Below are 17,496 nucleotides of genomic sequence, written 5' to 3'. Positions count from 1 at the left end.
GGAGTGGTAGAAACCCCATGTATTTGAATCAAAACATTTTTAATTTCTCTGTGTATTTTTCTGAGTATTTGCCTGTTACATCACTAGAACATTTAAAATTGTAAATTGAATGAAACAATAGTGTGACACTGCTTTGATATTTACTCTGTGGCTCTTAATTCACAGGAGAGTCCAGTGTTTGGCGCCAGTGGTCAGGAAGAACTTGCCAAGAGACTGGCAGAGCTGGAGCTCAATCGGGAGTTCTTGAGTGTGCTGGGAGATGATCAAGACTGGTTCGATGAGGACTATGGCCTGAGCTCCCATAAGGTCCAACAGAAGCAAGCTGAGGAACCAGCAGTTCTGCCCAAGGTAGAACCACAGAAAGTGCCAACAAAGCCTTGTGAGGAGCCTTTGGCCGTCCCTCATACTGCAGTGGAGGTGGAAGGGATGGTGCATGCAGCAGCTGAGGAACTCTGGAAACTGAAAGAGCTGGGGCGTGATCTTCAAAGTTTCAGCCTTCATACAGATCTTATTACTCTCAAAGAGCAGGACACAGACACAATAAACAAGCAGGTTTATAAAAAGGTACAGTCTTCAGGCATTTTGTTCTTGCCCTTTTGAACATTTAACATGAATAACAGAAACCTTAACTTTTGTTTCTTTCTTTGTTAAGGTGATATTTGATTTAACAAGAGAGATCTTTGGAGAAATCTTTGCTGAGGATCCTAATCTGAATCAGCCTGTTTGGATGAAGCCATGTAGGATCACATCTGCTTACTTTCGCCGAGTAAAAGATCCAAATGATCTGGGTGAAATCAAGGTAGGAGGAAAGCAAGAGGAAAAATACTGTATTGGAACTTGCCTGAGTGTTAAAAGATCGTATAAGATGTATCCAGCAAGAGACGAGCTGAGAAGAGAAAGGAGGTTACATATCTTCAAGATAGTTTGTCAAAATGTTCCTTTTTTACTCAACAGATCTGCGCCTCTGTCCATTTTGGCTGGTACTTAGTTGCTTTTAAACCTTAGTCTTTTGTGCAGAACTGCCAGCATGACCTTGGTCTTGTGAAATTGGTATGCTAACAGTCTGCTGCTTTAGCAGATTTCAGTGGAACTCTATGGGCATATTGGCATGGGTTCAGTGGTGGGGTTGGGCCAAATGGGATGAGCTGGATTTTTTACTCAGACATACCTGTGCCAAACTCACTGAGGACAGCAGGAGTTGCTCAGAGGGACCCAAAATTTGACTGATGTGTTGTTGTGTTTGGCAAGTCAGAGGAGGTCTTCTGTTATTAGTGGTAGTGTTTGAGAAAGGACAAAACCCTAAAAAGCTAAAGCCTGGCTTGGACCTAGGTTAAACTTACAGTCCTGGACATTTGGAAAAAAAAATGTTTCATAGAATCACAGAATGGTGGAGTTGGAAGGGACCTTTAGAGATTATCCAGTCCAACTCCCTGCAGAAGCAGGTCCACCTAGATCAGGTCACACAGGAACATGTCCAGGCGGGTCTTGAAGACCTCCAAGGAAGGAGCCTCCACACCCTCCCTGGGCAGCCTGTGCCAGGGCTCCCTCACCTCAGCAGTCAAATAGTTTCTTCATATGTTTAAATGGATCTTTTTGTGTTCCAGCTTCATCCCATTACCCCTTGTCCTGTTGCTAGATACCACAGAGAAAAGGGATGCCCCAATCTCCTGACACCTACCATTTAGATATTTGTAACTATCAATGAGATCCCCCCTCAGTCTCCTCTTCTCCAGACTGAACAGCCCCAGTTCCTGCAGCCTTTCCTCAGAAGGAAGATGAAAACTTTCAAGAGCCTTCCATACAGCTCCTCAAGACACAAAGGAGGACTTCTACCTGGGATGTTTCTTCTGAAATTGGGAGTTCTTTGTGTTTTGTTTGACTTGCTGGAGATGCAGCATGTTAACTAAGAAAGATAGAAATGATACCTAGATCATTGTTAGCTGAGAAGACTTTGAAAAGTTTGTGGCAGAGGAGAGCAGCGTCACAGGACGAGGACACCAAACTCTCACCCTGCTTTTCTTTAAAGAGTAGTTGTCATAGTCTTCTGTTTGCTGTGCTGTTTAATTGAAAGTTTTGTTCTCAAGATTGTTACAGAAGTCAGTGTTGGTTTTTCTCCCTCCTGCTTCTGGATTTAATAGTTGTTCTGCCTGTGTCATGCTGCCCCAGAGACTTTCACTGTAACTTTCCTTCATAGACCGTATGTTTCTTAGCTGAGCAGAAAGCTGTTATGCATTCCATATTGGGACTTTTTAGGGTAGATACTTTGATGCATACATTTCATTCCTTAGCTCAAATGTGGTAAATCTCATCTTTACTGTTCTGTAGAGCTTCATTGCAGCTGAAGTACTGAAGTTGTTCAGCCTGAGGAAGGACCCTAATCACAAAACAGACTGGCAGAAGATGATGAAATTTGGGCGGAAGAAACGAGACCGAGTGGATCATATACTGGTCAGTGGGTGAAAACCAGCCGTCGTGTCAGATACTGTCCCCCAGGCTGAAGTCTGACATACGGTCATATTGTTCAATATTTGATCATGCTGTTTAAAGAGTACAATGTGTGCACTAGGTCTTGATGGGTGGTGGTTCACTTTAGAGAGCACCACATTGACAAAAACAGAAGGCCAGTGACAGAGAAGTGAGTTTTCTGTTCCTGCCTACTCATTTGACTGTGGGATAAATTTGCCCACTCCCAAAGGTTTAAGGCAGAAATTTACAGAAGAAAACATTGAAATACTTAACTGAAAGGAGAGTAAAGTTTTTCTTTGAGAGTTAATACATTTTTCTCCTTAATTTTAAATGGTTTTGTGTTTCTGTAATATTATTTAATTGGAGACAGTCACATTGAGAACTTGATAGACCAGCCAGGTGACCAGATTCAACTGTAAGCTTCCAGCAGTTATTGGATTAGAACAGCAAAGACCTCAAAGAGAAGGTACAGGACATGATAGGCCCTAGTGCAAGATAACCATTGTGGTGATGGTACCCACAGCACAGCATTTGCTCTAGTACTCAACATCAACTAGTACCACTGGGGCAGAGGCAGTTGCAGTGTTAAAGCTGGTTAAAATGGAGCATGGCTGGCTGTGTGTACTAGTTTTTGAAAGTTACTTGTTGGCTTGTATTGCAGGATGATTAACATCTTTATTGGCTATAATGATGGTGAAGGTTCTTCTTAGGAATATGAGCTGTCATTAATGATGTCCTTCACTTAATTACACCTGAAATTGATTGCACATGCGCTCACATAGAAGTAACTTCAAGTCATGGGTCGTGTGGTCTTTTAATTGCCCATCAGTGGAAGGTTTCCAACACAGCCTTTTTCCCAGGAGTTTAATTGTATGTAAATAAAGTATCTATGTATAGGACCTGCATATCCTAGCACACTTGATTCTGGGATATGGAGACTGTTAAGGCGCACACAGAAAGTCTTAAGTTTATAAAGACAAAGGCCATTAAAATAAATCATGACCTTTTTCAAGCAGAGTTAAACATTCTTGGGCTTCTGTTACTGAGGACAGGTCTTTTCCAATTTCTTCATTTCTCCTTCAAGTAAAACAAACCTTCAAATGAGTATTCTGAGACAAATATGTAATATTAGTGACTTCTGTGAGAGGATTGAACATGTCTGCCCCAGGAGCTCGGTGTGGCTAGGGTAGGGGCTTTAATGCAGAGTAAGGTGAGTCTCTTGTATACCTCTTCCAGCATATTAGTAATGACTTAAATAGTGGCTTCATCTGTAGAGTGGCTCTAAAACCAGGAACCATGACTGCTGAATTTAATTTCTTCTGAAGGCATAGAGCAAAGGCCAGGCTATTCTGCACAGCTTAATCTCTCCCTGATTACCCCTGGATGTGTCTTTGTGGCTTTAAACCCACTTCCCAGTGATACTTGTCTCTACCAAAAGTTCAGCCTTGTGAGGAAGTGGAATGGCAGTAGAAGCAGCCTGTGCTGCACTGATGCTGTCTGTGATACTGTGTCTGTGGGTGACTGCAGTCAACCATGGCACCCACTGGCAATTAAAGGAAAACCAGGATAGATTAGTCCTTCACCTCCTTGCTCTGCCTTGATTTTTGCTACTTCTACTACTCACTGTATCTTTAGTTGCATTTTTGACTCTTGGCTGCCCCTTTCCAGCATTAACACCAGAATAGTTCGCCATCTTTTTCTGCCAGTAACAAAACCCTCGCCTTCTTCATTTTTTTTTGCAGCACTGTTGACTTGGATCAGGCATCTGTGTCCTTAGGAAGCATTTGTGATGGGATTTCCTATAAGACTTCTCTGGTCTGCTGGATTGTTGCTGCAGTTGTTAACAATTACAGCAAATCTTGGCCTTCGGTGAACAAGTCCAGGAGGTTCACATTTATTAAAAGCTACTTGGTTTAAAATTAAGCTAATGGAGTATTTAGGTGTTTGTTTTCTTCCTCTTGTGTCCCTTTGTGTTGCCACCTTTATCAAATGTATGCTGTTTGTGCTTTATGATTCTCAAATGTACACGTAGGCTGAGGTGCTGCATTTCAGTATGTCAGGGCTTCCTGCACCTTTCAAAGCCTCTTTTTAAACTACAGCAAGAGCCCTCATAGCTCCTTATTCAAGTTCAGGTGCTGACAATAGACTGTTTCCACTCCTTTTCATTTTTTTTTCCACTTGGATCCTCAGCCAAAACTCCCTGGGCTGACCTGTTTACATGGGGCTAGAACAAACTCTGCCATTGCTTTCCCTGCTACCCCCCCCTTCCATTTGATCCAGAGCTTGAGAAAGCAGAGCTCACATGATACTGCCAAGCCTATGTGTTTGGTTTTCACACCTGAGAAGCCTGCCAACACAGTGCTGAAAAGCACTTGCTCTTCTGCCCTGTTGACTTAACAGCTAGAATGTTTCTGCCCATGCAGTTTTAAACTCTACAACAAAGTAAAGCTGTAGGTACCAAGCTGGGTGAGTTGTAAAGTGCACTTCTGCGGTACCTGAGCTGGAGAAACCCAAGGGAGCTGTAATGGGGCAAAGTGAATCAAAGCCTGCTCCTATGCACAGTTGTGCATCACAAGGATTTTCAGGTGCTCTGAGAGTGAAGGGCTATGAAGATGCACCTGTGTGCCTTCCTACTGCTGGCATTCCTCCAAGGCAGTATTTTATTTCTGGAGGTTCATACTTTTTTGATCTCTGAATGATGTAGTTACTCCTTAAATGTAGTTTATTTTGCAGATATTCATGGGTTTGAACGGGGAACTTCAGAAACAGAAATTTATTAATTTACTTTCTAAAGTTTCCTTCAGATTATATTCTTTAAAGTGTTGGGTTTTGGGTACTGTGGCTGACAACCAGCAGGATCATGCTACCTCATTATCTCCTGATTTTTCCTTTTGTGTGCATGCCCTCATCTTTCTTTGAGTGTTTAAAAAAAACCCAAAGCATGCAAAAAACTATTCCATACAGCCTTCTGCATCATGTCACTGTTTATCTTTTCCTGAAGGATGGAATTCAGTTTCATCAAAGCTGTTGTTTTACTGACTTTAGGCAAGTGCAGTGTCTCTTCCTGTTATCAAATGTGAAGCTTTATTTTTGTCTTCAGGATGTACCAGAACTGTGTATATACTGAAGACAATGCAGAACCCACTTCCATAAAAGCCACAAGAGTCACCAAATAGAAACCAAATACAAGGAAACTGTCTCCATTGCTTAGGAGCACTTTGTAATAACACATCCAGTGCCTCAGACATTCCCCAGACAAAGGAGTCAAAACTGCTTTGTCTCAGATGTCTGTGGCTAGGGCTGCAATGCAGCATGGCAGTTTCAACCCGAGTTCTGAATACAGTGTAAACAGGACTTGCCTGCAGCTGCAGATTGCACATTCTCTTAGTTTTCCAAAAGTATGCACCAGGAAGCCCTCATAAAGCCAAAGGAAATTGTGTGCTGTGCCTCTGAGAAAGAGGAATGGTAGAGGGAAGAGAAAAGTAATCACTGACACTGCTTTTCTTTCTCCATCTTTCCACTGATATTTAAGATCTGGCCTTTCTCTGCCTGGATTGAGATACCTTCTCCTCTCCCATTTACTTGCATCTCTATCCCATGTATCTCTTTCCTCCTGGACCACATTAAAGGACCTGTCCCATCACATTGTTGCACGTGAGACAGAATAAACAGTAGCTTAGTGTGGATCAGGATGCTGGGGTTTTTTTAAGAGCCATTGAGATCACATCCTTTAACCTGCTTAATTATTTTACTCACTTGCTTCCCCCTACCCCCAGTGTTACATTCACTGGGTCTCCAGGTCTTTGCTGGCCTGGGAGAGTCAGACAGAAAATCACACCCGTTGGTATTGTGCAGGTGCTCCTGGTTACCAGTCTTGGATGTCATCATTCAAGGTCCCTGGCTGTCCCCTGGTATTTGCCTTCACCCACTTGCTTCATTTCCAGGATCTTCTCCCATTTCCAGGGTCTTTCCTCCAGCCAAGGTCTTCACCTTCTCCCTTTGGATGTCTCTCCTAGACCACTTCAGCTTTTTTGGCAACCCTTCTTTTTGGCAACATCTCTTCTTTTCCTGACACCCCTATCTCTTGCTTTTCCTCAGCTAACTACTCTTGTGATGCAGACACACAACCAGCCTCCACATTGGTGTTTTGCCTCTCTGTCGATGGGAGAACTTGTGACATGCTGCTCTTGTCCAGGATTTGTCAAACCCAGCACACACCAGTTACAGGCAGCAAGCTTCAGAAGTTAGTTTTCAGACATTCACCCCCATGCAAATTTACAGCCAATTATCTACTGCTTGTTAGCATTCAATTTAAGTTACCTTTCACCTACAACATTCATTCAGTTTGATTGCCAATATTGTTGCTTCTTCCTTATTAGTAAGAAGGATAATGAAACTGTGAACACCTCATCTTTGACAGCTCTGTGGGAAACAGGGCTGTGACAAAGTGGAGTTAAGCACATAGTGTGGCTCTTCCAAAGCTGTTTGCAAGATAAGATCCCTGCCCATCTCCCCAGGCTCCCTTACAAACAGGAGAAAGGAGCTGTCAGGCTGAAACTCCATGTGTAACTGAGGTCTTATGAATGGCTGCAAACCCTGCAGTGGTGTTGGTTCTCTGGGGTTCCCATAGCAGCCTGTTCTGGGGCTTCACACTCTCTTCAGGTTATTGAATCATCATGATGCTACAGCACCTGCCACCTTCAAAACAGGCAGGTTTCTGGGTTGTTTAAGTTCAGGGAAAAGAGGGAGGGAGGGCATTGGGGCTATGGCTCCTGTACTGTCTTTAGGTAACAACTCTGTTACATACTGATACTGTATTAGTGGATTTTCAGCATGTTTTAACTGTGTTTCGGCAGTGTCTATGTGTCTGGCCCACTTATCTACGTGGGCATTGTTACATGTATTTTGGATTTATGTAGGACTTACAGTCAGAGGAGCTTTCTGATGAAGCTGAGCAGAGAGAGAACTTTCAGCAGGTTTTCTTTGTTAATTGAAATAAGTGATGTTTACACTCCCTTTTGTCTCAAAAGTTTGAGCTTTTTAGGGAAATATCTGTAATATTGAATGGTCACTGAGATAAATGTATAATAAGTTTAATTGGAGGTGTCCAGTTCAGAGAGACTCTTGGTGAGATTTGATTTGCTGAATACCTCTTCTGGAGCCCTAACAGTGTGCATCCAGAGCCCATTTGATTCCCTTCTCTGTGAAGCTGGTTTTCAGCTTTCTTCTATGATGTGGTACCAAGCTTGGTGCCAGCCAGCCCAGAGAAATTACATGATGTCTGTTAGTAAAACACCATTTGCCAGTGATTGGTAAAACAGGATTTTGTTTGTCAACAGTTTAGAAATAGAAAGAAATTATTACTCACTGAGTTAACTCTTTCAGCTGTAACAATACAAAGTTCCATTTGTCATAATGCTGCCAAATCCAACAAAGCATGGAGTATTCTGTGCCAACCAGTTGTGGTACTGTCATACAGCACATGTCAACATTTTATCTTCCTATCCAGAAGAACTGGAGAAGTTAGTTCTTTCCTTTAGGTTTTCTACTCCTTGTTCAAATGAACTGTACTGCAGTTAAGTCTTTCCTTCTCCTTCCCTTGTTCAAGGCCTTTGCATGATTTCTTACCCATTTAAACTGCGTGGAATCAGCTTCTTGAAGTACACAATTAGGGCCTTTTTTAATGTGGCTTCTACTCTTGGCCAAGAATACCCCATTAACTGAGTTCTTTCAAGTGAAACACTTGTGCAGGAATATGAAATGCTTTAAAATGGATGCTACAGTGAGAGTTAGAAAGTGTTCATAGAGTGAAATACCCTGGTTCAAATGGATCTGTGTTCATTTTGCTGTTACTAGCATTTCCTGTAATCTCTTTTAAAGACAGATAATGTTATTGGCAGCTGCACACTGATTTGGACTCTTTCTGGAAATTTGCAGGGGCTGTTATCCTACAGCAACAAAATTGTAATGTTGTGTATTGCTTTTTCCTTTCTACCCTCCAAGGTGCAGGAACTTCACGAGGAAGAAGCACAGTGGGTGAACTATGACGAGGATGAGCTCTGTGTCAAGATGCAGTTGGCTGATGGGATCTTTGAGGCCTTAATCAGAGACACTGTGGACGTGCTGAACCAGATAAATGAGAAACAGCGGAGACTGCTGCTCGTCTGACAGTGCTGAAAATAAGCTCACAGCTGCATAACCACTGAGTCAGGGGCCTTCCTGGTTCCTGGCCTCCTCTCCACCCTGCAAGCACTGCTGCCAGACTTCCACACGTGGGGTTTAAAGGCAGTCAAGGTGGGAGTAAAGGAACCTGCATTTACATCTGTTGCCACTAGAGACCTGGCGCTGAATTTGTTGTCTGGAACAGGCTGATCCCTCACTCGAGGCTCTCGTGGAGTGCTCAAGACTGTTTGTGTGCTGATGTGGTTATGCCACACAGCTGTCAGCAGATGTCTGGGGCCACAGCCTGGGGCTTTGAAGTGTTCAGCTTGCGCTCTGAAAGGGTTGGATTAAGTTGAGCTGTTGGCTGTTTGACTGGCATGGCTGGCCGCTGTCAGAACTCGACTTGCCTCTAGAAATATGATTAATTTGGAGAAGAAACAGTTTGATCAGGTTTTAGTTCTAAACGGAGACATACTGTACTGAACAGTGTTATAATCTGAACACCTCTTCTCCTACAGCCCTAGCAATGTGCATCAGTTTCTTCTGCTCCAGAGCCCGGTTAATTCCCTTCTCTTTGAAGCTGGTTTTCATCTTTCTTTTGTGATGTGGTACCAAGTTTGGTACCAGCCAGTCCAGGGAAATTAGATGATGTTGCTTTCTGCATTCAAGTAAAGAATTCTTGCTGCTTTTCCTATTAATTTGCTTCAGTGCCGATGTGGAGCAAGATAAAAGGCCGCCTAAAGTCAAGCGTGAGAGATGAGCCCGTGGACAATTTTCCTCCTACTGTGTAGCAAGCACTTCTTCTCTTCCTGGAGCACCAGCTGCTCCCAGATAATGGATACTCAGGATTTTCTCAGGCACAAGACATGCAGGAGTGGAAAATGTTTCCTCACAAAAATTTGGCCTTCAGTCCTTCAGCCTCCTCCCCTTACTGTCACCTGAGAAACCGGAGGAGCTGTTACTTGAACGATTCAGAGAACAGATCGTATTCACCAAAGAAAGCAGCGTCCAGTGCTTGAGTGTCTGCATGGTTTGTGCTTGTGGGGATGTTATTTATTTTCAGGTAATTTATTAAGTGGGTTATAGGAGAGTGTCCTGTGTGGTTGGCTGTGCTGTCTGATGTTTTGAGACAGCCAAACTTGAGAAAGCATCTGTTCTGGAAAATTCCAGAGCCCCGTGTTCTTTGCACAAAACCTCCAGCTTCTTGAGGGAGATCTGGAGCAGCGGGGGAAGGTAAGAACCAAATGTCAAAGGCAGGACTAGAAACAGAGTTTCACCACACCGGTTCAAAGAAAACGAAGAGTTGAGGGGACGAGGTGAAAAATGATGTGAACCTTCCCTGCTCCATCTATTTCTTTCCTTTCCCAGAACTTCTAGGCTGTGGGCAGCTGTTACATGATTGATTTGGTGCTGGGTTCAAATGCAGTGTCCTTCTGCTGAATGTTCATTCCTACCTTGTCCCTCCCGTTCTTGTGTTTTTCATGGAGGAACGCAGACAATCTGGGGTTGAACATTGATGCCTTAAGAGTGGATGTCCCTGTTTGCTAACCTGGGACAAGACACAGAGGAGAGTCAGGTTCTCCAGACACCCTGGAGTGCAGAAAGACACTTTGAAGCCCTCAGAGATGCCTCAAAGATGCTGCAGCCCACAATAGGCGTGGCAGGGAGATCGCTACCTTTCCTTCACCTGCGTGGTTCTTGGGCTTCCTGCTGTGCATACCTCTGCTACTGCTCCAGTCTGCTCTCTCTTTTCCATCATAATGTTCAGAAAAAATCCGTACATCATTGGAATCTTTGCATTTTGCACAATGACACTCAGCTGGTAATTCTTCAGGGACAGCACTGGATTTGTCAGAGGTCCTTGCAGATTCTCAGATGTAGCATGGCCAGCACCTCGCTTGTGAATGAATGAATGGGGAGCCATATTCATAGGAGCTTAATGAGTGAAAGAACAAGGAGGAAGTAATGGTGGATAGGAACACCTCCCATGGGCATGTGCATGTCTGTCCTGCAGTAGTGGCCCTTCTGGCTGGCTGGAAGTCAAATGGTCTTGGTGGAGCATTGTTCAGCTTTGTTTTTTTCCCAAGTGATTCACTTGTCTGTGTAAAATGTCACAATGCTAAACCAGAAAACTCTTGAATGCTTAAGATAGAAGCAAACTAAAGCTGCTACTTTTAACCAGCATGGTGTCACTGATTGGGTCACCACCTCAGATCCCCTTTCCTGAGTGTATTTTCAATAGAGAGGATAGATGTTTTTGTAGGTAGCAATTAAGGAAAGAAGGCAGAAACCTGCAGTGTAGGTTTGAGCCAGAGTATCAGAGAAACAAAGACGGCTTCTGTTCTGTAGATAGTGTGACTGGTGTGGAGAAGGTTGCCCTGCGTCCCTAAGGCTTTCTGGCCTGTCCACCAGCAGGGAGGAGGTTGTACAGCTGACCTGCTGAGGTACCAGAGGCCATTGGAGATGGTATGCCTGTTGTCTTGCTGCTAGCTTAGTACCCTCGAGAGAAGCAGGAACTGTTCCTACATCTGTTTGGACAGAGGGAAGCTGTGTCTAAGTAATGTCTTTATTCCTTTGCAAACATCACTGTTTATTTTTGGTAGCAGTCCTTGCTAGGAGCAACCCTCAAAAGACTTTGAGTGTATGTGAACTATCTGCTCAAATACCTCAAGTGTGCTGAGTTGCTTTGAGTTGAGGGTATACTTAAAGCTTGGAGTGTGTTGAGTACTTGTGGGCTGATGATTACCACGGTGGAGCAGTGGTCCGTCTGAGTCATGGCTGGAATCGAGGCGGTATGGGGAAGCTCAGAGCCTCACCAACAGAGGCTGAGTTCTCCATTTCTCTCCCCAACCTTCCCATTATAAGAACAAGATGATATTTCTGGGCCCTGATTACCTTGGTGCAACCACCTTGGAAGATCTGAAGGCTGAGATGTGTTCCTGAGCCCTGTGAGCTGTTTGGGGCAGTGCCTGTCATCACTGAGGAGACAGGCTTGTGAGGACAAGGAGCACGAGTCCTTCCCACAGCAGGATGCTCCCTCAGCCGAGCTGGGGAACATCAGTACTTCTGCCTTTCAGAAAAGGCTCTTGTTGCTCGTGAGGTGGAACGAGGGATTGAAAAAATCCCATCTTGTTCACTTTCCTTTCTTGAAAAAGTGGCCTTAGCTTTTTGCAATACTTGAATAAGTGTGTACCTGCAGAAGATCTTCAGTAGCACAGTGACAGAGACCTTTGAAGTGACTATTCTGCAAGGAACCGCGTTTGGTTCCGACTTTCATATCCCTTTGCTACCTTAAGAATATTAGGAAAATAAAGTACTTTTCATCAGAGAAACAGTTGAATCTTGTAAGGTATTTAGTGCATCTGAAGTGTTTACAAATCAGCTAAAACAGAGAAAAGCAAACTATTTGAACTTATTTGTAATTTAAACATTAAATGCAAAATTCTATACAGCTGACAGAGGAATACTGTAATTAACCTGCATTTACTAGGGGTTTTCTGTGACTTTGCAGAGCCTTTGGATATTGCAAAGCCGCCTCTGGGGAGGCTCCATCTCCCTCTGTACTGTGTCGTGGAGATGCTGAAAAGAAAAACCCAGTTACTGTGTACGTGTAAATAACCTGATCACTTGGGGTTTGGGCCAGTTTTGGCTAATGTTCACATCCAGAGCAGCTTTGCACAGTAGACAGAACCCAAGGGTGTGGAGGGGTTGGGTTGGTTGGGGTTGGGGTTTTTTGTTTTGTAATTAAGAACTGTAAAATAACCAGGGTGGTCCCTGTGTACACCAGTGTAAATATCTTTGGTAACTGAAATGTACTTTAAGAGAACAAAATCTGTAAATAAACTGATTTATAAATTAATCTTGTTTGCTGATTCTTTCCAAAATGGAGCTTTATAATTACCCAAATGGTTGCTAGTTCTGAAGGTGTCCTGCAGATTCGTCCCTTCTCCGGTCCCCTTTCTGCCTGATGCTGTACTTGGGATGCCAATCACAGTCTACAAAATCCCATTAGAGTTGCCTTAATTATAATGGTAACGTTATTACAATGTCCTCATTGTTACAACCATGTTGATAACAGCCAAAGCGGAAAATAGCATTGCATAATCACTGCAGGAGGAACATTACTCCTTGCACGTGTTTGTTAAAATAGGTTTCAAATACCCGTGGTTTAGAACATTGGGGTGGGTATGCTATTTTTATGCTAAACAACAGTGTTGGAATTAACTTTTTCAGAGCCTGAGTAATCTTTCACATCCCTCAGGCTTCAAAGTTACAGCTCTACATAGCTGCTGTTACCAGCACCCATCACTTCACCCAGGGGGCAAATGTTGCTCCGTGCAGACTTTATGTATTGGTGGAACTTTTCTAAATCTTGGTTGTTTCCTTTCCAGGAAAAAAAAAAATCCTAAACCCACACACAGCCCACCCTGCTCTGACATGTGGAAGGTCCCAGAGCTCTGTAAGAGGGTGGCCGACAGTTGTGGTGCCAAAACACAGGCGTGTGGGCGCGTGGCAAACGAGTGGCAGCGGGAAATGTGTAAGACAAAAATGTTTATGGAGCCTTCTCAGTGCCTGCAGCCACTGCTGCTCCTGTACCTCTGCTGTGGTTTGATGCCATTTATTGTACAGCCCCCCAGAGAAAGTTTTTGCTTTCCATTTACTACAGATGTCTACAAAACCCAGCACTGAGTTTTGTGCCAGTCTACTCCTGTGCCAGTCTACTCATCTCTGCTTGGAAGAAGCACGTGCACCGAATGGAGGAGACCAGTGTGAACAAACCCATTGCTCTGTGCTGAGCAGTGATCTGTTCTTTGCCTTTCCTTAGCAGAGGTGCTTCATCCCAGGGGAGGACTTGGATCATGGAAGCAGCCTGGCTGTGGTGCCACTGTGCAGGAGGAGCAGCCCCCAGCAACAACGAGCTGGGAAGGCCGTGCCCAGCCCTGGAGCAGATAGAGCACATCACAGCCCCTGAGCTGAGGCATTGAACCAGCCCCAGCGCAGCGGTGAGTCGTTTGATGTCCAAAGGGCAGAAACAAAGTGGTGCTGCAGCCTCAATGTTCTCATTACTGAGCAGCAGGAGAACATCCGTGTTGCTGCTTTCCTCGTTCTGCAGCAGTTTTGCTCCCCAAGTCCTGTGTTTTCACACAGTGATCAGCTGGAAGTGGCTTTAAGTGCATTTCACGTTGGAAAAAAAAACAATGGATCTCTGGTTCTCTGGCTGAAGACCTGACTTTCCTTTCAAAGGGCTCCAGCGATGGGAACACTGCCATGGCACTCTGGCAAGTGACACAGCAAACTGCTGCGTTGCTTCTGCTGTCCTTGACCAGGATCAGCCAGTAATCAGCTTGATGAAGGCTCTAATCATTTGCAAGTCTACATTGCTTCACTTTGGCACTGACTCTCTACAGTGGTGTTTGTGCAAGTCTTCCCAGAACCCTCGGTTGCCTTCAACAGCCATTTCACTGCTGGAGCTGGTGAAACTCCTGGGTTGGGCAATGGCATGCAACTGCTTCCCAATGGCACACTGATCAGAGTGGGGTGGTTTTGGTGCCTCCCTTCCCGGGTGCTACCCACTCTCAGGTTTCTCCCTAGGGAGGTAGTGCTAGCTGCAGCTATCCCACGTCCTGAAATGCCTGGCAGAGTGCCGGAGCACTTGAAATGTTGACTCTGGTCCAGCCCTCGCTGTGCCCTGCCCAGCACAAGGGCTTCTGCAACATCCAGCCTGTCATTGCCACAGCCCTCAGAAGAAAAGGAGCCAGTGGGGAGCTGCTGGATGCTGGCAGCTCCCTTCAGCATGCAGGAAGGAGGGGAGGGAGGCTGCCCAGCTGCTGGTGCCCAGCTGCTGGCATGCAGCCGGGAGCACGGGCTGTTGGAGGGCAGGAATGCAGATGAGATGTGATGGGGTTTGAAAGCTTTGAGCGCTCACCAGGATGCGGGTCCTGTGGGGGAGGGAAAGGTACCTCATGAGGTCTGGGAACTGGAGCAAGCAAAGCCTGTAGCCCTAGCCTTGTGCCTTCTCCCCTCTTCCTGAATAAGGTCCTGCAGAAGTTTGGGGAAAAGGAGGAGAATAGAGCTGTCAGGAGGCAACGGTTCAATTTGGGGGAGTGAGGGTTGGGCAGGAGTGGGGCACAGGGACCACATTTGGGGTAAAGATACCTTCTTGCGCCTGCCAGGTGTGCTGTGTGAGCATGGCCCGGAGCAGGTCTGGTTGGTTCCCACTCTGAATGTTTTTCTTGGTGCTAGTTTTCCAGCCCTTTGCTGCAGCTGTGCAAAATCTGCCATGTCCCTTGGGCTGCGTAGCCTCGCTGCTGTTCCTTTCAGGTGCCTTCCTCTTGCAGGCTGACTTGTTGCCACCCTGTGAAATGTAGGCTGACTCCAGCTGGGCTTTTGTCTGTGAGTTTGCTAGAGGTGGAATTAATGTGAGTTCTGGGGCGTATCCCAGAGATTTTATTTTCCTTTATTCCAGCAAAATAAAGAAGGCTGCAGGGGATCCTACCCTTTGTGTTGCTTGGCTTGAGGAGCTCGGTCAAGGAGCCTGATCCAGTATCCATGTCCTGCTATGTTGCTCTGCAGAGGTGATGGAGCCAGGACTGCTCACATCAGGCCTTGGTAGGTGAGACCTTGCTGACGTTGCAGGGCTAGTGCCATGGCAAGAGTGCTCTGTTGTCATCCATGTGGTATTCTCAGTTTCATGTGCTGCAATTAAATCAGCTGCCAAATAATGATGTGACAAATCTGGGTGGCGTGGCCTTCTCCAATCTGCTCCTGGAAGCTGGGCAGATGAGCTGGAGTGGAAAACATCTCCTCTGTGCATCCTGGGTCATGGTGATGATTTATGGCTTTAAGTTGATCTTAAATTTGCAGGTAAAACATTGCTTACCCAGGCATACCAAAGGCAGCACCAGTTCCCCTCAGTCCCCCCGTGTCCCTCCAAAACAGCGAAGGCAGCATTGCTGCCATCCTTTCAAGGAGGGCTGAATCAGCAGAGGGTGAATTGCAGAAAGGGGCTGGTGCTGCTGTAGCCTCTCTGCAGACATAAATGACACATTTATCACATCCTGAGAAGGCACCCTGCATGCTGCCTTCTCCTACATCTGTTGGTATATGGGCCGGTTGGGCTTCAAAGGTAGAAGTGAATTATATCTGACCCAGCCTGTCTCATGTAGTCAGCAATTCCCAGCTGCCACCAGGAGCTGCAAGGGGCTTTCCTGACCTTTGTAGACGTGAGGCCAGCAGAGTCCCTGCAGGGTGTGGGAAGCAGTTCATGTCCCTTCTGTGAGTGATTCCCTGTCTGGGCAAACACAGGGAAACCGGCAGGTGCATCACTGCCAAAGGTCTCATCCAAAACTGGCTCAGTGGTGGTGTGACCGGTGCCTCCATGACAAAATGCCACCTGCACTGGTGTCCCACCCCACTTCAGCAGCCTGGGAGGTGGCACAGCTTTCACTCACTCTCTGAGGCTATTTGGAGATGAGAATGGGGGAAAAGAGGCTTTTTATTGTTACTATTTAGAGAAGGACCATGCTTTAAGTGATGCTGTCCAGATCAAGGAGGGCTTCACTGAGTTCATCACTCTGTGAAAGCAGAGAGAGGGGAAAATGGTCAAGCCTCCCATACAATTGGTATTTCCGAGGTGCTCACAGAGGAGTTGGATGCAAATTTCTCTGAGCAGCCTCCAAAACAGCAGGGCTGGGTGACGAGGCTGCCGTGATTGTATCATGAGTCTTGTGTTGGTTGCGTGTTTTTCTTGGAGTCAGTTCCTGGAATCACACAATTAGGTAGGAATGTGTTCTTTAATTTTCAAGAAAGTCCATTTCAGGATCTCCCTGTTCCCGAACCTTTACAACTGAAAGGAAGCAAGAAGGTCCTGGGTTGCCTTACCTTGGTGTTTTGCAGCCAGATTCACGCTTTTAGAAATGGACAGTAAAAGCCATTCTCCATATTCTGAGGTGCATTCCTCTCCAGCACTTCAGGGGCTGAACACATAAAACCTAACTGTTCTTTCCTCCTCTCCTCTCTGACCCAGCACAGGGGCCATCAGAGTAGCTCTTTGTACCCGTGAAAGTGATCAGTTTTGGGTGAACCAGACAAGTTCTGCAGAGCTTAAATGATTTTGATGGGATCTTAACAGCTTTGAGGCTCTCAGCCCACACCTCAAAGACTTCAAGGAGATTCCTGCTGCCTGTTAGTCTGGGAGAGAAGATTTGGGAGCTTAATGAACTAAAGCCACCTGAGCTGCTGCAGGGTGACTTGTGCAGCACAGGATCCTCTACTGAGCACCTTGCTACGTAGGTGTGAAACACATCTCTTCCCAAAGTTAAGGATGCAAAGGTAGGTGCTGAAGGCTTTGCTGTGGGGAAAAAAACCCCAAGAAGTAGGTTCCTAAATGTGCCAGTGAGCCTAAAGCTGGTCTTTGGGGTTGTCTGGGTTCTCAGCAGCCAGGCATCCCGGCTCTGCAGACGGGGTGCAAAGCAAGCGAGGTCAAAAACATAGGCAGCACTGGGAAAGCATTTCTAAAACCTCCCCAGACTTGCACTGCTTCTTGCTTTTTTTTTCCCCCTAAATCATCTTAGTTATTATCAGTTTCATCTTAAAAGGGGTTGTGAAGTCTCAACTTCATCTTTGGCTTTCCAGGCCATGTCTCAGGGCATTCTGCAATAGAAATCCATCACTTTGCAGTTTCAGGCGGAGGAAAAGCCTCATCTCTTGATTTGCAGTATCATTAAAGAGAAAAAAGGCATTCTGGGCAAGTCTGGGAAAGCCACACACTCTGCCACTGAAGGAGGCTGTTCCCTGGGGAGCTGTGAGGACAGGATGTGCAGGCCTGGCAGCAGGGTGGTCAGCAGCACCTGCAGCTCTGGCTGTTGT

General features: G+C 45.6%; 1 protein-coding gene across 10 annotated transcripts in view; it reads left to right on the top strand.

The window, feature by feature from the left end:
* Positions 1–12,487, top strand: part of CEP350 (centrosomal protein 350) — a 76,711-nt gene extending 64,224 nt beyond the window's left edge. For 8 of the 10 annotated variants that reach the window (XM_062004284.1, XM_062004276.1, XM_062004279.1 and 5 more), the window contains 4 exons: positions 166–564; positions 653–799; positions 2,326–2,448; positions 8,470–12,487. In XM_062004284.1, coding sequence (XP_061860268.1) covers positions 166–564; positions 653–799; positions 2,326–2,448; positions 8,470–8,634 — 834 coding nt within the window. In that variant the 3' untranslated portion in view covers positions 8,635–12,487. Of the gene's footprint in view, positions 1–165; positions 565–652; positions 800–2,325; positions 2,449–4,208; positions 4,335–8,469 lie in introns of those variants that run through there. The other 2 variants (XM_062004285.1, XM_062004286.1) reach the window with 2 other exon arrangements.
* The last annotated feature ends 5,009 nt before the right edge of the window (positions 12,488–17,496 follow it).

This window comes from Colius striatus, chromosome 10, assembly GCF_028858725.1.
Source record: "Colius striatus isolate bColStr4 chromosome 10, bColStr4.1.hap1, whole genome shotgun sequence".
NCBI lineage: Eukaryota > Metazoa > Chordata > Aves > Coliiformes > Coliidae > Colius > Colius striatus.
The sequence above is the reverse complement of the archived record's forward strand: the minus strand, read 5'-3'. Positions and strand labels throughout refer to the sequence as shown.